This window comes from Macrotis lagotis, chromosome 1, assembly GCF_037893015.1.
Source record: "Macrotis lagotis isolate mMagLag1 chromosome 1, bilby.v1.9.chrom.fasta, whole genome shotgun sequence".
Classification (NCBI taxonomy): Eukaryota; Metazoa; Chordata; class Mammalia; order Peramelemorphia; family Peramelidae; genus Macrotis; species Macrotis lagotis.
In genome coordinates this window covers 23,055,573-23,079,470 of record NC_133658.1, presented here as the reverse complement: position 1 = coordinate 23,079,470, position 23,898 = coordinate 23,055,573, and the positions used below count along the sequence as shown (strand labels likewise).

At 43.4% G+C, this 23,898-nt stretch overlaps 1 protein-coding gene across 19 annotated transcripts in view; it reads left to right on the top strand.

Moving 5' to 3' along the window:
- Positions 1-23,898, top strand: part of DYSF (dysferlin) — a 256,063-nt gene that overhangs the window by 49,359 nt on the left and 182,806 nt on the right. For all 19 annotated transcript variants that reach the window (XM_074195818.1, XM_074195810.1, XM_074195853.1 and 16 more), the window contains exon 4: positions 18,066-18,171. In XM_074195818.1, the coding sequence (XP_074051919.1) occupies positions 18,066-18,171 (106 nt within the window). The remainder of the gene's footprint in view (positions 1-18,065; positions 18,172-23,898) is intronic.

The following is a 23,898-nucleotide window of genomic DNA, read 5'->3' as shown; positions in this document are numbered from 1 at the left end:
AAAACAGTCCTGAAACAGGTCACTATCTATATTTTTAATCCTGTTCCCGTGATGTTTCGATTTCTTTTGTTAGACTTCTCTATTTTGGAAGCTTTTCATCCCATATGGTTCAGAGGGAATGATGATTTGGGGAGGTAACATTTATTAGAAATCTGTTTCTTAAAGTTTTATGCATCAGTGTTATGGTCTGACAATTATGGACCACAGTTTCGTCTTCTCTGTTGCTCTGCCTCCAAAACCTTTGTTTTATTCTAACGGATTTTTTGGAGTCTCTATACGAAGGATAGCTAAGTCTTTCTGGCCTAGGGTCCAGGGCACGAGATTCTACCTTTCTAGGAATTTGATAGGTGTTATATTTTTTGGCAATGATTTTTACTACTTCTATGAATAATTTGCATAAATTCATCAATCCAGATCAATCAGTCAACAAACATTTATTAAGTGCTTTCTATTTTCTAGGCACTATGATAAGTCCTGAGGATTCAAATACAATCAGAAAAAAAGGCCCTGCCCTCAAGGAGCTTACATTTGAATGGGGTTGTTGTTGTTCAGTTCTTTTCAGCCATGTCTGACTCTTTGTGACCCCATTTGGGATTTTCCTTGGCAGAGATACTGGCATGGTTTGCCATTTCCTTCTCTGACTCATTTTACAGATGGGAAACTGAGGCAAAGCGGGTGAAGTGACTTGCTGAGGGTCTCACAGTAAGTGTCTGAGCCTGGATTTGAATTCAGGAAAGATGTCTTCTTGACTCCAGACCTGGTGTTATGTCCATTGTACTACATAAGTGTTCTCTCTAGTAGAGTTAGATATTCATAAAAGTTAGAGGAGGTATCCAGTACAGGACATGACGGGGAAGTCTAGAGTACATTCTGATGAGAAATGAAGAGATGGCCAGCCTGGGTGACTTAGGGATAACTTTTCTATAATTTTTTTTGTTTTTTGTTTTTCCTGCAAGGCAATGGGGTTAAGTGACTTGCCCAAGGTCACACAGCTAGATAATTATTAAGTGTCTGAGACCAGATTTGAACTCAGGTACTCCTAACTCCAGGGCCCATGCTCTATCCACTGTGTCACTTAGCCACCCCTATAATTTTTTATTTTTGTTAACTATGAGTTGGTCTATCAGCACTATCAGAAATTCCTGTTTCTGTAAGCATATCTCCATGGCTCATTGATTTGTTGCCTCTTTGTCCACCTTTTATTGGTTGAGTTTATGTGGCTGTCACTCATGGAGGGCCTTTGGAGTCCACTCATGGATCAAGTTATTTCCTAAGTTCTAAATCTCTTGGGTTACAGGCAATAAGTTCACTGAGTTTATATCTATTATCATCCTTTGCCTTTACTTTGTGATAAAGTGGCATCTTTATTTTAGAAACAGTTCTATAAGTATTTAACCGTTTGCCAAATGCTCTAAGACTCTAAGGATGTTTTTCCTTTTTTGGGAATGAGGCTTTAATATTTCTGTTGCTAGAGTGGGACCTGTGTTTTGTTATCATTGTAAGCATCTTTTTTTTGGTTTGTTTTAAACCTTCTCAATCTGTCATTCATTTTCTCTTCCAGAAGTATCTGTTAAGAATGGCATTGCCTATGTATTAATAGCTATAAGTGTATTCTTTCCATTGAGCTTCAACTTCAGGTTGCCAAGAAATCTCTTGACAAAGCCACTCAGTTTTCTCCTTAAAAGCTTTATATTTGATATGTCTTTTCTCCAGAAGACCAAAGCATCTGCAAACATTGCCTTTGTATAGTTGAACACATTTGACCTTCTGATTCATTCTCTGAGTCCCTAGACTAATGTTCCTTAGCATACATTAAGAATTTTTCACTTATTGATTCCAAATGACCTTTTTGATGCATTAGGGGAAGTTTCTATGAAATGAAAAAAACTGTTTTCAGTGGAGATATGTAACTTGATGCCATAGTTGTTAATAACTGATATTTATATAATAATTTAAGGTTGGTGAAGAGCTTTTAGATATATTAACTCAGTATATCCTTGCAGCAACCCTATGATGTAGTTTCTATCATATAATAGTAATATATATTATGTATAATATATAATATATGTTATATATATAATAGTAGCTTCTATCATATAATAGCACTGAGACAAGAGAGATTAAGTGACTTTCCCTTAGTTTTGTAGCTTGTGAGTGTTTGAGGTGAAATTTGAACTCAGGTCTTCCTTATTCTAAGTCCATCAAGTCATAGCCTCAAGTTGCTTCAGGAGGTCTATACTAAGCTTGTATATCAAGTAGTTTCTATAATAAGTTGATATAATTCCTCCTTTGACTTGGAAACCATACTCTGCTCAATGCCTAATAATAAAGATACTAATAGCTTGTATTTATTTAGCACTTTAAGATTTATATGCATTGCTATTTGATCTTCACAACAGCCCTGGGGAGTTGGTGCCATTATAATCATCATTTTACAGAAGAGGAAACTGAGGTAGATAGAAGCTAAGTGTCTTGTCCAGGGGTCACACAGCTAATAAGTGGCTGAGGTGAAGATTTGAACTCAGGTCTTCTCTCAGTCCTAGTGTTCTTTCCATGGCTTAAATATAATTGAATAGTTTTTCACGTGGCTGGCCAATGCTCTAGTGTACTTAGTGGACTTGGCTTTATTATCCAGTCATTAAATTGCACTCTAAAGCCCTGGGACTTTTTGGCATGGGCTCTTGCCTTATAGTCAATGTATTGTTTTCTTGCATTTATAGAAATTTTTTATTTGAGTGGTAAAAGCAGTGACTACTTTGTATACATAAGCATATATAGCCGTTGCTTCAAATGTCTAACTCACAGAGACTATAGAGCCCATTTTTGTCTCTTAGCCTAGGTTGAAAAAAAAGGAATTCATACTAGTGGTTTCAGTACAATGGAGAAAGGTGTTATAATGATCTGCTTTTCTCTATCAAGTCAGGAAAGGGTATCTTTTATCTTTATATATGAAGATCTGTACAGAATCAGTGGAGAAGAAAGGAAAAGGGTGGTGTTAAACTTTTTCTTTCACGGAAATATTATAAGTGATAAGTTATAAAGAAACCTTATAAAGAAAATTCTCCAAAGAGTTTGTGAGGAATTGGAAAGTATAATATATTTTGGAAAGACTTCTTTTTTTATTAAAATTTTATTTATTTTGAGTTTTACAATCCCCCCCCCATTTTACTTCCCTCCCCCACCCCCAGAAAGCAATTTGTCAGTCTTTACATTGCTTCCATGTTGTACATTGATCCAAATTGAGTGTGATGAGAGAGAAACATAAAGTATAAGAGATTAACAGGATCAGACAATAAGATATCAGTTTTTTTTCCTAAATTAAAGGGAATAGTCCTTGGTCTTTGTTCAAACTCCACAGTTGTTTCTCTGGTTACAGATGGTATTCTCCATTGCAGACAGCTCCAAACTGTCCCTGATTGTTGCACTGATGGAACGAGCAAGTCCATCAAGGTTGAACATCACCCCCATGTTGCTGTTAGGGTGTACAGTGTTTTTCTGGTTCTGCTCATCTCACTCAGCATCAGTTCATGCAAATTCCTCCAGGCTTCCCTGAATTCCCATCCCTCCTGGTTTCTAATAGAACAATAGTGTTCCATGACATACATATACCACAGTTTCCTAAGCCATTCTCCAATTGAAGGACATTTACTTGATGAAAGACTTTTTATAATGACTGTAGAGAGGATGAATGGAAAGGACTAATTTAGCTTATTTCCTAAAAGATTAAATTTAACTCCTCTTAAGGAGAGATGATGTTTGTCCTTCATTCTCTAAGAGGACCATGACATCAAGAAAGTGATACCGAGACAAGCACATGAATTGGATTTGAGGGAGGGGATACTGTGCTAAGTCATCAGCCTCACTTTCTCTCCCAGAGCCATCTGGGTCCAGTGGCCAGACATAAATCAGGATGACTCGAGATGGTCCTGGATGTGATATCAGGAGAGATATGAAGAAGATTCTTAAAATACTTTTTCAATAGCAGGAATGGACTGAGTGGTATGAGACTGAGATTTCAGTTCATTTTACATTGAGAGTTGAAAGTGATCCTGGCTGTATACTTTTGGATAGACAAAATATTTTGAATAGTAATAAAATAAGAAAGCTTTTGGTTAATTTCATTTGTTAATAAAATTTTACATATTTAGTAATTTAAATATTTAGTTATGGAGAAACATGGGTAATTACTCATAAAAATGACATTTCTCCAGATTATTAAATAATTAATATTTCATGAACTGGATTGGCAATTTGAACTAATTACTCAATGAGTAAATAAGAGTCAGTGACATTTATTAAACAAATCACTAATAATTATTTAATAAACTGGAGAAATATCATTTTTGTGCTCATTTTCTCTCCAAAATTATTTGACAGGTCACGTTTTTATTATCTATTTTGCTGTTGGGTAGACTTTTTTGGAGTTTAGATAAATGAAAGTTTTCAATTACTTTAGATCTTCCCCTTTCAGATTTAATAAGCTCTGTTATTTCCTCTGTATTCCTTCTAATCTGGAGTAAATATTAAGTGCCTACTAAGCTAGGGAATAAAAAAAAAGAGACAAAAATTAGTCCTCGTCCTCAAAGAACTCACAATCCAATGGGGGAGGACAATCAGAAAATGTGTACAAACGATCTATAGATAGGAAATTAGTTAATTAATTAAAATAAAATAAAATAAAGAATTAAGGGCGGCTAGGTGGCACAGTAGATAGAGCACTGGCCCTGGTGTCAGGAGTCCCTGAGTTCAAGTCTGGCCTCAGACACTTAATAATTACCTAGGTGTGTGGCCTTGGGCAAGCCACTTAACCCCACTGCCTTGCAAAAAAAACCACCCCCCCCAAAAAAGAATTAAAAGGGATTGAGAAAGGTTTCCTGTACGTTGTAATTCAAAGGAAACCTGGGAAGGCAGTCAGAGGATCTGAGCCTTGAGGAAGAGCATGTTAGGGATGAAGGATGCCCAGAGAAAACCCCCAGAGCAGAGATTGTCTTGTTCCTGGAACAGTAAAGAGGCCAGTCCCATGGGATTTAGAATATGTGGTGGGAGTGAGATCTAAGAAGACTAGAAAAAGTAGAAAGGCTTTGAAAGTCAAATGGGTATTCAAGGCAATAGGGAGCCAATGGAGTTTATTGAGTAAGGGAGTGATATGGTTGATGTCTTGGAAGTGAGGATCTTTTAAAAATTGTTTTTATTTTTCAGTTTAACCAGTATTTATCTATAGACATGCAGAAATATACCTTGAAATTACTGATCAATAAATCAGAGGTCAGTGAATGTTTTCTGTCATTGAAATTTGGGAAAAAATGGTTTCTACTTCTGAAATATAGGAAGCATTGGCTCAAATCTCTGGCCTTTCAGAATCTGTGGGTCAGTTTCCCTCCCTTTCTCCCCACTACAAGAAAGGGTCTCTGCCCTATTGTTTCTAACATTTTCGGAAGCTTGAGTAGTATTTTCATTTTCAAGGATTTTCAAGGATACTATATACTGCATGCAATAAAGGAAATCTTTGGGGTTCTAAACATTTTTGGAAGTTTTGTCCTGCCTCTGGGCCAAAGCAGAAAACTTAAAAGTCACCCTTGGGTCTCAGCCTGGAGAATGGGCTTTTGGCAGTGAGCCTGGGCTAGTTCTCTGAGGGAATGACTTCTGCTCCCATTATCTCCAAGTCCAGCCCTGGTTGCTTAACACTTTTATTGAATCATGGTCTCCTAGTTGGAAGAGATCTCAGAGACATGTCCTCCAAGCTTTCCCCTCCACAACATCCCCAACTCTCTCACTTTCTGCTTGAAGATATTCAACGAAGGAGGATTCATCCCCTCCTGAGAAAGTCTCCTCCATTTTGGGAGAATTGTAACTCTTAGGAGATCTCTTCCCTGACTCCCACCGCCCATGTCAAGACCTGAACTTGCCTCTTTGCAACTCCAGAGAATGACAAAATCTCAGTGTTGGGAGGTAACTCAACTTAGAGGTACAAAAGAATAAGCAACAACCCCAAATGGCTGTATTGACTTCTCTTGAAGACTACAGGGATAGAGCCACATTTACTACCTCTGTGACTTTAGATGAATTATTTCACTTCTCAGCCTCAATTTCCAAATCTATAAAATGTGTCTAATAATATTCACGTGGCTTACTTCACAGGTGGGGAATGGGAAAGTTCTTTGCATTATGGTACTATAGAAACTGAAAACTTAACAATTTGGAATACTGTATTCATTTCTTGGTTTCATATTTTGGAGAGGCTTTAATAACATGGAGAGTATTTTAGTGAATGGTGCCCAGGTTGGAAAGGACCTTGAGTTCATGACACATGAACACTGGAAAGTGCAACCTTTCAAATCTTTGAAGGCGCTGATTCCAACCCCCATTTGTATTGACACAGATGACTACTGCTCAGTGTTCTCGGGATACTTCTGAGGGGCCGTGAGGTATCCTTTTCTACTATTGACCCCAGCCCCCATTCCAGGGCATTTTCCCTAATATCAATTGCCATGATTAACTCCCTGTATCATTTAATAATTTCAAAAAAATTGTATATTTTAAGGCAGTGGGCTAAGTGACTTGCCCAAGGTCACACAGCTAGGCAATTAGTAAGTGTCTGAGCCTGGATTTGGACTCAGGTCCTCCTGAATCTAGGACCCAGCTGCCCCTAATTAATTAATATTAATTATCTTTTACAAAGGAATATTTACTGAAAAGCCATGGAGAGTAGGTCCTGTAGGTTATAGAAGTTATTACAATTAAGCAGAAGTATAAATACATCCACTTGAGCTGGGGGCACACGCTTTCCCCATGCTCTGGCTCTCAAGAGAGTACGTTCAAACATTCTCACTGGCGGTGGGTTCACTCTCTCAAGTTCATTTTCATGGACAATAGAGTTGATGGATGAGCTGCTCTCCCTTGGATCAAATAGGCTGCTTCTCACTGGGCTTGGCAGACTGGCACAGATTCCCATCTCTGGACCTTATGCCGCTTACTCTCTCTTTTTTTTTTTAATGCATCTAATATATCTTCAAGTAGTCTACAGTTTGATTGGGGGACAAGAGACTCACATAAACTGAGAAGCAGGAAATTAGTATAAGGTAACAAGTATAAAGAGCCAATCTTGGGTCTTCAATGTGTTCCATGATGGAGACTGATGGGAAGCGCTTTTACCCCAACTTCTGAAGAAAAAATAGTCCTTCTCACCTAGTCCTGACTTCTTTACTTTAGTTCCATTCCCTCTCCTTTAGGTGGATTGCCCATAGAATTATCCTCTCTGTCTCTAATCTTCACTGTTTCCCTATTAATTGGTTTATTTCCTGCTGCCAACAAATATGGCCAGATCTCTTAGCCTCCTCCACTTAACACGATCACCCCCTTAAGCTTTCATCCTATGTCTCTCTTCCCTGGTCCTAGAAAAGACTTTTGATATTTTCTCTTTGCATTCACTTTTTTTTCTCTTGCTCATTCTTCAATCCTTTGCAATCTGGTTCTGACTTCATCATCTAAATTCCATCCCCTAATTATGGATGTACCCCAAGGTTCTTGGTCTCTTGTCTTCTCCTCTCTCTTCCCTTATCCCCTCTTGCCTAGCCTCTTCTCCCCTCTCCCTTCTTCTCTCCTCTTCTCCCTTCTTTTCCCCTCCCTTCTCTTCTATTCTCCTTTCCTTTCTCCTCCTTTTTCTTTTTCTTTCCTCCTCTCTTCCCTTCTCCCCTCTATTCTTCCCTCTCCTCTCCCCCCTTTCTTCCTTCTCTCTTCTCTTCTTTTCTTCTTTCATATCTCCTCTCCTCTTCTCTTCTCCTCCATTATAATCATGTGCCACAGCTTGTTCAGTCATTCCCCAACTGACAGACATTCCCTCAGTTTCCAATTCTTATGCACCACAAAAGAGATATTATAATTTTTTTTTACAAATAAGTTATTTTTCCTTTTCTATTTTCGACCCTTTAGCAACACAGACCTTGCAGCGGTATTGCTGAATCAAAGGGTTTGCACAGTTTAATTGCCCTTTGGACATAGTTCCAAACTGCTGTCCAGAATGGTTGGGTCAGTTCACAACTCCACCAACTAAATGGATTAGTATTCAAGTTTTCCCACTTCCTCTCCAACATTTATCATTTTCTTTTTCTGTCATATTAGCCAATCTGGTAGGTATGAGGTACCGAATTGTTTTCATTTACATTTCTTTAATCAATATTGATTTAGAGCATTTTTTATATGACCGACTATTTCATTTTTTTAACCCAGTCTGACTTACTCTTAAACAAACAGGTTGCTGGCCCCTCACCAGTCTCAGCTGCTGGCAAATGTACTCATATCCTTGGAACAATTTTAAAGCTCATAAAATCACAGCTGTTGCCAAATACTCCTTTATCTTAGAGCAAGATAGAATTGATAGAACAGGGACAGAAGGAACAGCTTAGTGATGTATTCCTGACTTCATGTGTTTTTTTTTAAAGCATTCCAAATATATTTATCAATTGTATTTTAATCAAGAAAAACAATTTCTAAATTCATCATGTCACAGTTTCCTGTTGACCTGGGTGGGGCAAGCCAACTGCTGGCTTTCTACCTCTGGGTCTGTCTTTCTGTCTCTCTCTCCCCCGGCCCCCAGAGGCTTACATCAGTTATTACCTCCTCACAGGAACACAACCAGGGAAAGAGATTAGGGTTCCCCCCCCCCCATTGGGAGTCTCTTATATATCTAACTAGTTGTGTCTCAGTAATCAATCAATGAAGATTATTTTTTACCAACTGGAAATTGGATATGAAAAAATACATATATTTCTGAAATCCATATGGGAATGCCTGGCAGACTGGGGGACCCCACCAGCTCCTAAGGGCTGGGCTCTCATTAGCCAGGACCTTCATTCACCCAGCCTCTACTTAAGATTGGCAGACCTAGCAGATTGCCCTCAAAATGATGACCAGAAATGACCTCTTATATAAAGGGAAGGAAACGCTTTCCCAGATTTTTTGACATAATACTTAAATATGCTATTATTATCTAGCCTGCTGAGAAGCAGTTTATAGGTATGGTGAATAGGGAGCTGGCCTGGGAATCAGGGAGATCTGGGTTCAAGTCCTAAGTTACCAACTGGGTCATAGAGAGTGCCAACTCTTGGTAGAGCAAGATCCACCAGTGGGCACTCTTGATAGTCTTAAAAAAAGACCCTAGTTTAATCCTTATGGACTCCAGTAGAGTAGACTCCCTTTGAGCTAAAGGAACATCTCACTTTTGTAGCTTTATCTCCATTACTAAACATAGAGCCTTGGATCTAGTAAGTGCATAATTAATGTTGATTGATGATTGACTGAATTAAAGGAGTGTCTCACTTCTGTAGTTTTCTTTTGGTTTTTGCAAGGCAATGGGGGTTCAGTGACTTGCCCAAGGCCACACCTAGGTCATTATTAAGTGTCCGAGGCTGGATTTGAACTCAGGTCCTCCTGACTCTAGGCTGGTGCTCTATCCACTGTGCCACCTAGCTGCCCCCACTTTTGTAGTTGTGTCTCCATCACCAATCATAGCATCTCAGATTTAGTAAGTGCATAATTAATGTTGATTGATGATTGCCTTAGGTCACTTCCTAGATCTTACACCCTAGTTCTCTAAAAGCGATGGAAATCTGGAGGCGAGAGCTCCCTTACTAGTTTTATTTATCACAGGCCTCCTTCCTGCCAGCTTGCCTCTCCCTTCCCCCCAGCTTTTAAGGTGGTCTGCAATGCTAAGGGGGAGGCAGGGTTTGTGGAATTCCCAAGAGTTATTTGTGGGTGATGTTAGTACTTGAAAGGTAAAGAACAAATTCAAGAAAAGTCAGAACTGGAGGCTGTCTTAGAGGTCATCTACTGCAGCCCTCCCATTTTAGCTGGTCTGGAGAGGGGGATTATTTGTCTGACATCCCATAATAACCTTGTGGCAAAGCTGGGATTTGAACCCAGGTCTCTGCCGGTGGGTGGGGTAGGCATTCTGGAAGGGAAACTTTGTCACCTACAATAATGCAGTTTTCTACTTGAAATGACATGGAGAGAAAAAAGAAATTCTGAGGAGTAGCAATTAGGAATTAGAAAGCTCTGGGTTCAAATTCTGCCTCCTGGCCATGTCTCTTAATCCATGTCCATTTTCTTATCTGTATGACGGGAGTGGGTTGGACTTGATGGCTCCAGGTTCCCTTCTAGCTGTACAGGGAGATTTAGAAACGAAATTTGCTGATTTCTTCTCTTCTAAGATCATAGATTCAGGGTCAGAAGGGACTTCAGGGTCACCTGTCTCATTTTGCAGGGCAACTACATCCCAGAGATGCTAAGCAGCTTGGACAAGACTGTGCTGGAGATTTGGAACCCAGGTCCCTGACTATGGACCGTACTGAATCCCAGAGCCCCGATCCTTGGGGATCCATGAACCTCTCTCTAAGAGGCTGGCTCTCCAGAAATAGCTGCCCCCCCCCAACCTCCTGGGGGAATTGGGAGCCCTTTTTATTTTCTGAGGAAGAAATGTTCCCTTATAGTCCGTTCAGTGTGGTGTTTTGCCCCACCCTGCCCTCCCACACTAAGCCCTGCTCTGGGAGTCCCTGAGATAGCCATCCCCTCCTCCTCCCTTCCTTCCTCCTCAAATTCCAACTTATTCAGAGCCTAGGAGCCAAGAGAGATGCTCGGCATTCTCAGAATGTGAGAAAGCTGCTGGGGGCTTTTGTTCGTTTTCTCTTTCCTGTGTGGGGGAAGGGACCAGGGACAGGGGGGAATGTGGTGTGATGGAGAGAGCCTAGCTTGGGATTCAGAAGGCCTGGGTTCGAATTCTGAGTGATGATGGGCAAATCTCCCCGAACTCAATTTCATTTTTTTGCAAAAACAAGGGGTACATCTGGCTGATTTCAGGTACTTCCCAAAGGGCATGTTCTTTAACTTTAAAAAAAAATATTTATTTAAGGCATTGGGGTTAAGTGGCTTGCCCAAGGCCACACAGCTAGGTGATTATTAAGTATCTGAGGCCAGATTTGAACTCAGGTCCTCCTGACTCCAGGGCAGGTGCTCTATCCACTGCACCACCTAGCTGCCCCATTCTTTATTTTTTTAATGAACACCTTTCTAGTCCCTGCTCAGTGATCTCCTGGGGGGGGGGAGGGGAGGTGTATCCTGCCTCTAATCTGCCTTCCTCAGTGATCTTGGTCAGCTCATTTCTCTGGACCACAGTTTTCCCATTTGTAGTATCAACCCATGAATAAGCCCTTACTGAGTCCCTACAGTGTGCTAAGCAATTTGGGGGCAACCTTCTAATTTTAAAGATGAGGAAACGGAGGCCCAGGGAGGTGAAATCACTCTCTCAGTGTCCCAGAACTAGTCTGAGGAGGGGTCTCACCCTGTTCTTCCTCCTTACCAGTCCAGAGTCTTAGCCATTGCACCACACTACCCCTTAATGACTTAGCATCTCTAAGGTCCTTTTCTACCAACCTTTTTTTTTCAGTTGGTTTTTTTGCAAGGCAGTGGTGTTAAGTGACTTGTTCAAGGTCATACAACTAAGAAATTATTATGTGTCTGAGAGTGGATTTGAATTCAGATCCTCCTGACTCCAGGGCTGGTGCTCTATCCTCTGTGCCACCTAGCCACCTTTCTAGGGTCTTCTTCAATTCCAATGTTTTATGCATTTGTTCATCATAACGGACAAATAGTTTAGGTAGTGCTAGCTTGGGGGCAGGAAGACTGAGTTCAAATCCTTCCTTGGGTGCTTCCTAGCTGTGTGACTCTGGCCAAGCCCTCCTCTGATGCCTCATTTTGCCTGGAAGTGCTGATGAGTGGTGGGTTCAACCACTCAAGAAGTCGTCTTCCAGAATGGGTCAGGGGAGCCACTCCTTGTTTGGAGCAGAGTTGGAGCCGAATGAATGGGTATGGACTACTGACTGACCGACCTTTATGCCATCTCTCCTTTCTTCTGATACCAATGCCAGTCTGGCACCCCTCGTGTGACAGATTCCACATCATCTCAAGCCTGGGTTTAGAGCAATAACCAGCCAATCTGTCTCCTCGTCACAAGCCCCTCTCTCTCCAGTCCCCTTGGCTGCCAAATTAATCTCCTGTAGCACAAGTCTGAGGGTGTAGTTGAAGGATGTGAGGGGGCTCCTTCTCCTTCCAGGATCAAGTGAAAAAATCATCTGGTTGGGATACAAAATCCTTCACAAGCCACCTCACCCCTTGAACCCCCTTTCCCCATCCAGTGACTGGACCCTCCATCTCAGACTCTGGTCATCTCCCCTCCCCCAACTCCATGACCTTCCTCCTTATCTCTGCTCCCGGCTTCCTTCAAATCCCACCTTCTATGGGCAGCTTTTCTCAATCTTCCTTCGCCTTCTCTCTCTGTGGGGTTATTTCCTGTCTGTAACTCCTCTTATCCTGTGAGTTCTGTGAAAACAGAGATTGTTTTTTTATCTTTCTTTATCTCTCCAAGGCTTGGTACACAGAGGGCACTTCACATTTACTGACCAGTTGGTCAGTGTCCGTCATTGAGTAGAGGGGAGCCCATTCTAGACTATGGGCTTCTCCTTCACCTATACAAGATCAGCTGAAGGAGTCGGGGGTTTAGGATTTGGAGGAAGAGGATGGCTGCTCACTTAGCACTTAATAAAGACTGGTGACAGTTGGATTCCATTTTGTTTTGTTGTCTGAGTGAGAGCCACGGTGCCTAGGCATGGGACCTCATCTCTTCCAGAAATCCAGTTCCTTCATTTTTCAAAGGGTCCCAAGGGATGAAGAAGTGGGAGGGAGAGGAAGGCCATAGAGTGGGCCTAATCGGGCCAGTGATGGATGGTCTGTTCTAGGAACAGGAAGCAGAGAGGCTCCCGGAAGGAGCAAGGCTCTGGCAAGCCAGCGGCGTAGAAAGCGTGTCTTCTGGGGGCATTGCCCTTAGTTGGCAGAGAGGACCTTAACAAATGGAGGAAATAGCAATTAGTCAATACCCAGCTCCCCGGGGCCAGCTCAGACCCCTCTCCTTGCTCTGAGATAGCCCTCGGTGGGCCCAAGCTGGCTGTCAAGGCTGACTGGCTGTGGCAGCGACTGCTGCTTCCTTTCCAAGCTTCCGGCCATTGTCCCCTCCCACCCTCCTTCTTCCGGGAATTCTCCCCCGGTACACAGAAGTCCCAGGGGCCAGGCTGGATGGGGCCCCCGTGGCTGCTTGGCCCAATCTGGACCAGACTCAAAATTCCTTCTGTCCATCTTCAGAAAGTTCCCACCCAGGACAGTGGGGAAGCAGCCCTGCTCCTGGTGGCCCAGATCCCTATGGGCTGCTCTCAGTCTTATTGGGAAGGGGCTGCCTGACTTGGTGGAAGGGCCTTACAGGTTATCCAGGTATCCAGGCTTTGCTGAGAATCCCTTCTTATGGGGCACTTGCTACCTCCTGGACCACCTCCTTGCATTGTTTTGCTCAGCTCTAAAGGAGGGATGTTTCCCCTCAATTCATAGACCCAAGAGGCCAATGTCTACAACACCCCATCACCATCAGTAACAATAGTGGGGAAACTGAGGCACAGACTTGAAGCTCTCTGCTTCCAGATTCAGCCCTCAGTTCACTTCTCCTTTCCAATGCTGTCAGCACCATTTAAAGGGTGGATTCAAAACCTTGTGTCCCACAGCCCCCTGGGTCCTGAGCATGCCCTTGGGAGCTTTTTTTAAAGAGACTTGATCTCCCTCTCTTTTTTTTTTTTAAGGCAATACAGTTAAGTGATTTGCCCATGGTCATACACAGCTATCATTAAGTGTCTGGGGCCGGATTTAAACTCCTGACTCCAGGGCCGGTGCTCTATCCAGCTGCCCCTCCTTTAGAGGGTTTGAGGTGATAGTTGCTTTAGCTAGAATGGGTGGGAAACATCTTTATTCAGGTGTGGGTCAGACAAGGGTCTGCTGCAATCTCTCTTAGCTTGGAGAGGCCATGCTTCTGCTCTTCTGAGTCAGAGGAAGCTGTGTCAGAGGCAGAGACAACAGAGGAACCATCTGGAGGATCTTTCCTATGAGAAATAGTAATAATAATAATAACCACAGCGATGATGATGGTGATGATAGCTATTAACATCTATATGGCACTTTACAAAAGGCATTTTGTTTGATTTTCATAATAACCCTGGTAGAGAGCTGCCATCATTATTTCCAAAATTTACCAAGGGGGAACTGAGGTTGAGAGATTAAGTGACTTGCCTAAGGTCCCCCAGCCAGGCTGAGAAAGGATTTGAACTCAGATTTTCCTGACTCCCATTCAGTTCTCTGTATTCTCTGTCCCACCTCACTTTTTTTTTTTTTTTTGCAATGGATCAATGCTGTAGAGGGGCAGATTTCAGATCAATGTCTGAAGGAGAAACTTCCTAATAGAGCTGCACTGTATTGAAATGAGCGGACTGTTCCAAATTCTGGGTTCCCCCTCATTTAGAGCCAGAGCCTGGATGATGGCTTGCCTAGGATTCTGTCAAAGGGAGAACTTGGGAGAGCACTATTGTCATTGTCATCACTTGTCATTATGATTGCATCTAGTCTTGGGGGAGATTTGGCCCCTACCGGGTGCTTATTAAGCCCTAGTTGGGTTGATGGATTGTTTGGTTGAAAGGTGTGTTGGATGTGGTGATACAAAGGGCAGTGGGGGATCCAAGGAATTGGAAGGGCACCAGCAACTAAACTGATCTGTTTATATCTTAGGTGTCTAGGAAACTTAATCAAAGTCTTTAATTCCCCCATCTCCATCCCAGATCAGTCAAGTCTCTGGGAGAGTTTCCATACCTTTTAGGGAAAAATCGTCCAGTCCATTGTCTGGGATCATAATAGATATTGCCCAGACCACAACAGAGAATTCACTACCTAAAGAGACCATTTAGCTCACTTTCTGGTAGTGGGATAGACTGGATGATCTATCCCTTAATTACTCTGAAACTCATTTTCATCACTTATCTCACTAGGTTTTTGTAAGAACCAAATGAGATAGTGTCTGTCCAACACTTTGCCAGCCTTTAGCTGTTCCATCAGTGTGAGCTGCTACGGTGACTAGTGTTATCATTATTCGTTATTTATTTATTTAACTTAACTTTAATATGAACCATCATTATTTCATTTGAAGGTTCTGCTCTAGCTACTTTGGACAGCTCTCTTTTGTTAGAGGCAGAAGGTAGTGGAAGGGTGATGGGGTTTGGGGGACAGAAGGTCTGGATTCAGATCCCCTCCCTGCCGCTGACTAGATTGTATGTGATTGTCTTAGGAAGCAGCATGCTGGGACATCCCTTCTGCATCTCTGGGTTGGGTTTTTGCCTTATGGCTAAAGAGCATGGAAGACGGTGAGGTTGACTAGGCGAACTAACTGGAAGAAAGGCAGGAACTCAAACTAGATTTTAAAGACCTATTTCAGGATGCAAATTTGCCAGAAAAAAAAGATCTGGTGATCTCAGAGGACTGCAAACTCATAGGATTATAGATCTAGAGATGGAAGGGACATCAACGTTCGTCTAGTCCAGTTGCTATCGTTTTGCAGGTCAGGAAGCCAAGGCCTACAAAGGTGAAGTGATTTACCCAAGGCTACACAGGCAATAAGTCTTGGGTGAGATTTGAGAAAATAATGTGAAATGACAGCCAGGAAAGCTAATGCTCTTTGAGGTAGCATCACCTTATATTTATTTTGTATATTTATATGTATATGTATATGTATGTATATATATATATATATATATATGTATATATTTGTTCAGTCATTTTTCAGTCACATCTGACTCTTTGTGATGCCATTTGGGTTTTTCTTGGCAGAAATGGTGGACTAGAACTTAAGCTCCATGAGACTAAGGAGCATTTCCTTTGTGTCTCTCCATCCCCCCATGCTTACCACACTTAATTATATGTCACTTTACAAATGCTTAGGAGAACAGGAAATATTTAGCCAAGAGAAGCCTCCGTTGTCTCCAGGTATTACAATAGGGCTGTCTCATCGAAGAAGTCAGACTTGTCTTGTCCCAGATAGAAGAACCAGGAGAAAATGGGTGGATGTGACAAAGAAGCAAATTGACGTTTCTCCCCCAAATGAATGGAAGGCTCTACCTTGGGGAGAGATGGGTTCTGCCTCACTTATGGTCCTTGAGCAAAGACCATTTAGAAGTCAGCCAGAAAACATTTACTAAATTTTCTGCCTAATATTGGCCAAAATAAAAAGGCAAAACAAAACAAAAAACAAGCCTCAACACTTTTAGTCTAATGGGGGAAACAGTATGCAAATAGCTATGTATTAGCAAGGATCCATTCAGGAGAAATTGGGGATTATCCCTAGAGGGAAGGCCCTGGTGTTAGGAGGGAAAGGGAAAGACTTCCTGGAGAAGGGGGGATTTCAGCCATGATTTGAAATGGGGGAAGCTGGGAGGCAGAGAGGAGGGGGAGACAGCCAGAGAAGATGCTGGAATCTGCCACTAGAATGTTTTGTTCTAGGAACAGCCAGAGGCCAATTTTACATGTCAGTTATTTTTGTAGAGAGGATTCTCATTGGACCAGTTACCTGCTGAGGCTTCTTCCAGTTTTGAGGTTCTGCCATTCGGCCAGGGTGATCATGAATCACTCATTTGAGGGGGCTCTGCTCCTCTTGGTGATAATGGGAAGCATGTCATTTTCCAGCTGTGAGTTCCAGTTCCCTCTTCTTTTGTGCAGGGGCTGAATGAAACAAACCCTGCATTTCTAGGGTGAGGATCAAATGAGCCAGTCATTGGAAAAGGTTTCTGTAACCGGTCCTACCAGGACATTGAAAGGATCTCTATCTGTTCAACTGAGATCTCTCTATCCTTCAGACTCCAAGACATGCCCCTGGAATTCCAAAAGACAAGGATGAGCCCTCTTCTCCATCCTATTCCTTCCAATGTTTGTAGAAATCTTGTCTTATCTTAGTCAAACAAACTAACCCTCGTCCTTCACTCCCCATCTCTCTCTTCTCTTCTTTCCATTGCCTCAGTCATCTTAGTCTTTGCTGTTCTTCACTGGATCTGCAGGGGGATTAGGGGGTCAGCTTGAGTTGGCTTAGTGACCATTAGGGCTAAGTTCTTGGTTGGGCAATGGTCAGTCTGTGGACAGGGTAAGGGACCAGTTGAAGCATGGGTTAGTGTCTATGTTGAAGGCTAGGAATTAGTGACCTATTAGTGGCTAGGGATAGGCCTGAGATAATAGCCGGTCTTAGAGAGGGGTTGGGGACCTCTAGTCAGAGGTCAGATGAGTCCTCTTGGGGAAGGAGTTGGAGGTCAGTCTAAACTCTAGTCTGAATTGGGGTTTAGCCAGCCAGTGCCTAAGATTAGGGACTCCTAGCCTCTTCCTATCTCAGGCGGGGATAGACATCAGTTTTCTATGACTGGACATAGCTAAGAAGACATGAGAAATCATTTTCTCCTCCGTCTCAGTGGTGGTTTGGTTGTGTTCCATTCTTTCCCAGGCTGAAAAAATTCCTTTGAGTTTCTTTTTAATTTTATCATTAGTGAACTGATTTATCATCGTGTCTTCCTGGGGGATATTACTGGGTAGACTACCTGAGGTTAAGAAGTCAAGTGTAAGGGCAGGACAGTAGATAGAGTACTGGTCCTGGAGTCAGAAGGACCTGAGTTCAAATCTGACCTCAGACACTTAAAAATTGCTTAGCTGTGTGACCATGGGCAAGTCACTTAACCCCAATGCTTTAAATAAATAAAAAATTAAAAAAAGTCAAGTATCTTCTTGGGGGACTTGTCCACTGCCCCTGGACAGCTTTTGGTTTTTCAGAGTCTCACTTGGTTTTTTTTGCTGTACCTGTTACTACCATAGAATGAAAGCTTCTTGAGGACAGGATGATTTCATTTTTAAATTAATGATTAGCATAGTGCCAGGCTTAATCCAAGCCCTTAATTAATAAATGCTCATTGATTGAATGACTTCCTGGGATGGCTTTTTATTGGGTCCTTCATTCTGCTTGGTTGGGGGTGATGGGGGGCTTCCTGGGGGAATGGGAAGAATAGCAACTTCCTAAGGGGAGGAGGTATGGGTCATCAGTTTGAATATACGCAACTCTTACTTCCTCCGAGTTCCCTTCCTCCTCCTCCTCTCACCTTGCCTGCCTCTGTGTCTTCTCTCAGGTTCCTGGGGGAGGCTCGAGTCCCTCTCCGGGATGTTCTCGCCACGCCGAGTTTGGCTGCCAGCTTCAATGCCCCACTTCTGGACACCAAGAAGCAGCCGACAGGAGTAAGTGCCTGACTGTTATCATCAATAAGAGTATCTTTTATCAATGGACAGTTGGAAAGCCTCAACCAGGATCATCTCATAGAACCCAGTCACAAGAGTGAACTTGGGGGGGGTAGAGGGAGAGATGGAGAAGGAAACGAGAGAATCTGCATTAAAAATCTAGTGTTGCCACTTTTTATAGGTGTGACTTTGAATAAGTCATTTTCCCTTTCCAGGCCTCAGTTCCCTCATCTGTAAAATGTTGGACAAGATGACCACTAAGCTCCAAATCTGAGAATGCTGACACTCTCTCCCCTAAATTCCCCAAGAAATTCAGCAGTTAAAGTCCATCCTTGCCAGGCATAGCTGTTTGTTAGAGAGATTGGGACTGAGGAGACAGGAGTAACCTGGACTTGGATGCATGGAAAAGTGGAGAGCCCACGAGGCCTTGGAGCTTCCAGATCCATCCCTGAGGTCATCCAGAGAACAAGGGCTGAGCCCAGCTCTCCTGGCTCCCAGGCCAGTCATCATCATGATGGGGTCTTGTGGCACCTCTGATTCCACTGGTTCAGGTAGCTCCTGAGTGAGGAATCTGCTGAAGCAAGGTGATCTGTCACAATTGTCTCAGAGAGGAGAAAAGAGACTTCCCCAGGATCTCACATCCATCTGGGGAAGGGGCTGTTCTTGTGCCTCCAATCTCTGAGGAGATTCCTCTGGAAATTGTGACCTTTCTGAGGGCTTGTTTGCCTCTTTTTTTGTGTATATTAGGCACTTAATACACGTTTATCCATAGCTCCGTCCTAGCTTCGAGACCATCTCTCTGTTAGTCCAGATTGTCCCTTTTATACACTAATAATAAGGAACATTTAGAAAATGCTAAGGTCTGCAAAGAGCTTTATAAGCATTGTTGCATTCGATACTCATGATAATACGGAGACATAGGTGCTGTTATTTCCATTTGACAGATGAAGAAACTGAGGCATACAGCTAAGAAGTGTCTGAGGCTGGATTTGAACTCAGGGCTTCCGCATTCTGGATCCACTGGCCTCCCCCAGCTGCCTAACTAGCTTACTAACACACTGTAGATCATTTCATCAGTAAGTGGTCAAAGTCAGCTCTCCAGCCTCTAGGCCTTATTTCTTTTCTATTACAACAATACGTATAATGATTTTTGGGGAAAGGGCAGGGGTCTGAATCTGTGATTTCACCCATAGAGAGAAATCCCTGGTGAGGAAATTCCCTCCACCAATACAGGTGAGCAGAGCCTTGCTGTTTCTAGTCCTGGAGAGATGGTCAGGGTCTTGAGAGGTAAAGGTTGGAATTAGGGTTGGGAAATGGGGTCTCCCAGCCAAGGGGTGTCTGAGGACTTCAGGGAGGCCTGCTCCCCTTCCCCAAAGACCTCTAATAGCACCACATGCCATTTCTAGAGTGTTTGGAGGCTTACTAATAGACATTATTTCAGTGGATCACAGGGTCATCATCTTCTTTCTTTGTTTTCTGGTCCTGCAGCTCCTTAAGCCAATTGATCCATCAATCAGCCAGTCAATAAGCTGTTATTACGTATCCACCATAGGGCAAACGCTGATCAAGGGGCTGGAGAGACAAAGAGCAAAGGGCAACAACCTTGCCTTCAAGGTGCTTCCATTCTATTGGGGGAGATGAAGTAGATACTCATAGCCATGTACAAAACATATACCAGTTGAGGGATCTGGGGGGGGGGGGGGAAGAATTCCTTCTAGGGAATGAGAATTTCCCCAGGGAGCCCACCGTTCCCCAGTTTTGTTCCTTTCATCGGCATCTCCCGGTTCTCATCCTGGCCGGCTCCCAGGTTTAGCTTTGTCCTTCCTCCATATCCGATTCACTACCACCCTTCTGACTTAGGGAACTGTGAGTCATCTGGCCCCCCAACTCCCCCACCCCTGACCCAGAGGGAAGGATTCTATTAAAAGGACTCTTTCCCGAGCATCTTGTCCCTGGGAGAACACGCAGCTCTCCCTTCCCTTCCTCCCCTTGGCTTTCCCAGGAGTTCTGGAGCTGGCCCCTTCCCTAAATTTATCCAATTCTATTTACCCCCCCCCATCCAAAAAATTTTCCTTTTTGGCACACTGTTATTTTAGTGAGCTAGTGGTGGTGGTGGGTGGGGTCCCTTGTTGGGTAGATGCCTGGCTTTCTGCCCTCAGCTCTAAAGGCAACAGCTGACGGCTCCCAGGTTAGAAAGTCTGGTCATTGAAGGAGAGCTTTGTCCACAAAGGCAGCATGGTTCATATGGAGAAAACCTTGGCTCTGGAATCTCAAAGGACCCTGCTTCAATTGCCTGGATGCCTTCAGTCAAGCCCGCTCACTTCTTTAAGGTCCCTTTAAGATCAATCTATAATCTATTTTTTTTTTGAGACAGTTGGGGGTTAAGTGACTTGTCCAGGGTCACACAACTTATATCCAAGGCTACATTTGAATTCAGGTCCTTCTGACTCCCCTGTGCCACCTAGCTGCCCCTCTATAATTTTTCTTTTTGGTTTTTGTAAGGCAGAGGGGTTAAGTGAGTTACCCAAGGCCACACAATTAAGTAATTATTAAATGTCTGAGGTCGGATTTGAACTCAGCTCCTCCTGACTGCAGTACAGGTGCTCTATCCACTGTGCCACCTTATAATCTATTTTTTATAAAATGTATGCTCTCTGAAATGAATTTATTGTGGGAGATGAGAAAAGTCAGGAGGCCTGGGTCAGATGTGGCCTTCTGGAACTTGAGGAAAGTTTCTGCTAAGGTTCTGTGAGCGTATTTTCTTTCTTGGGAGAGGTTGCCCTGGAAAGAAGGACTTGGAGAGACCAGGGGTAAACTCAGGGGCCTGAAGAGCTAAAGGGGGAATTTCAAGCACCCTGACAAGAGATGGGAGGGGGAGTGGTGGCAGGGACTCTCAGAGGCATCTCAGAAGCGACCTAGTTCAATGCTCCCAGTTTACAGAGGAAGAAACTGTCCCAGAGAGAGGGGCTGGCAGAATTGGAACTCAACTCTATTGACTGCCCATTCCTTCTCTTTGCCCTTCTTGGTTTCCCTGTAATTCCCTCTGCATGGGGGTGAGGGAGAAGTAAGAAGGCTTCTGGGATAGTGGACTAAGAAAGACCTTTGTGCAGAGAGAAAGTACTAACATGAGAACTGGGGGGGTATTTCCTAGCATTCACTTCCCCCTTTCTCCTCTTGTGCCCAGCCCATGTAGACAGAAGTCTGCCTCTTGCTTCCTCTTCTGCCTTCAGTTTAGACTTTCCCCTTGAAGGTGGGACTGGGCACGGTCCAGAATGGAAAGAGGCAGAGCAGCCAGTCTTCCAGGGAGAGGGCAGCCCCCTGGGTGGGGAAAGTTCCTCAAGGAGGATGGGGGGGTGGATGTCCCAGCATGGAGAGCCAGGGCCAGAATGTGGATGGCAGAAGGCTGGCTAGGATGGCAGCGGGATTGCCCACGGATAAAAGACTCATGGGACTTAAGGGACAGAAGAAACCTCACAAGCTCTAAACCCACATTTTACTGACTTAGAGATGCATTGATGCAAGGACACAAAGACAGACTCTCTCTAGGTCACAAGATCCTAGCTTTAGGGCTAGAAGGAAACTCACCCGATTCAAAACCCTGATTTTATAATTGAGGAACGAATCCCAAGGTCACAGGTGCGGCAAAGCCATCCATCCATGCATCGGGATTTTGCTGTTGCTGTTCAGTCATCCCAGTCCTGTCCGACTCTAATGTTAGGAAGATAGAAAGGAGATTTGACAACTGATGGGAGACTTACAGTGAGGGATAGTCAGGCATTATCCTGCGATAGCAAAAACCAGTTCCTTCACAGGGATGAAGGAGAAGACCCAGTTTGGGGCACCTAGCCATTTACATTCCAACTTTGATGCTCGAGGTCTACTTGGGTCATCTTTCCTCTCCTTCCCCTTCCCTCTGAAGGCTCTTCTTCCACATGGAGTGACTCGGAGGCTGCAACCTCTCCCGGGGCTCAAGGATCACTTACCCCATTGTGATGATCACTCCTTGGGGAGGACCCTAGGACCCAAGGCTCCTAGCCAGGGACTCCTACAATAAGAATGCTTGACTCGGGACTGCCTTCATTTTCTCTTTCTTTACTTTCTGGAACCCTAGTATCATGTGAGACTCTACCCAGGGATACTCACTGGCTGCTTACATTGACTCACATTCCCTCAGCACCGGCCTACCCATGTCACTCTTTCTAGACTCTCACTCTAATCTCCTGGACAAGTCACTGTCTCCACTAGTGCTTTTGTTTTCCATTCTAGAAAACCCTTAACAACCTCCTCCATCACAATACCCAGGACTGGTTATCAAATTAGACCTAATTATCAACATTTAGTGCTATTTTTTTAATGTTAATGTTCAGTTCCATATTCCTCATCTCCCTCCATACCCTCCCTTCCCTTTTCAATAAAGGCAAGAAATACCACAGTGGATAAAAACTCATCATCAGAGAAAACATCCATCATTCTGATGGATGGGCCACCTTGGGGGCTGCCTAGTGGGTTCTCCCTCCCTTCGGGGTTCCAGAAGAGACTGCACATTTGAATGGTTCCAAGATTCCTGTCAACTCGGAGACTCAGTTCTCAAAGTCATGTATCTCCTTTATCACAAACTGGTCCAGGTTCCCTCATTTATTTTGCTTTCAATTTGTTTCTTCCCTTAATTTCATAATGGAATCTTTCACTGTAACCTTGTGACCTTTTAATGAAGGGAATGAGGGTTTCAGAATATCTGGGGCAGAAAAGGGGAATTTCAAGTTTTGGGGAACTGGAACAGAAGCTGCCTCCATTTTCCGAGATCATCTAAGTTCAGGCCACCAGGCTAGGCAGGGAACTATGCCTTTTTTCCCCCTCCCCTGCTCTGACTGAGTAGGTTGGTCTTGGTGCTTGGGGAGCTCTGAAGAATAATTGGGGTTGGGATATATCATAGATTCAGGCATGGAAGAAACTCCAGGAGCCATTTCCATCTTTGTTTTATAGAAGACCGAGTCTTTGACAGTCACAGGAACATGGGACCACCCCTTCGGAAGGGGGAGTCACCACTGGTGACTTGTCCATGATCATGAAGCTAGTAGCATCAACAGAGGGATATGAACCCAAGGGGCTCTGATGAGCTCCCTAAGGGAGAGGGTCTGGAGAGGAGGAGAACGAGGTCAGACAGACTAAGCATCTTGTCCAGAGTCACACAGTCAGTAAATTTCAGAGGTTAGATTTGAGCCAGGTCCTCTGGAGGAAAAAAGGAAAAAGCTTAGAATGGATGAATACATAAATATTTATGAATGAAAGAATTATGATGATCACAAAGAAGATGATAACAATTACAAACAAAGGAAGCATAAAATGAATGGCCCCATCAATCCAGGGGAGCATTTGGTCCCCTTGTCTTCAGTCTATTTGGGACAGGAAGGATCCTCTGGGATTTCTCCCATTTTACAGAAGAGAAAACTGAAGCCAGAAAGGAGAATCCTAATCCAGCAATCTTTCCACATCTCTAACTTGGTAGGGTCCACCAGCGTTGGCCCTCTGCAGGCATAGTCTTTGTGGGGGGGCAAGAAAGAAAACAATGGACAATCAGAGTGCTTTGAAAATTGCAAAATGCTTGCTATTTCATTGAAGTAGGTATCGTCATTCTGCTGATTTTACAGATATAGATATAGCTCATGGAATCTCTCAGAATTCTGAGGATCCCTTTTTCAATTTCTACTCCTACGGATGAGTGAAGTC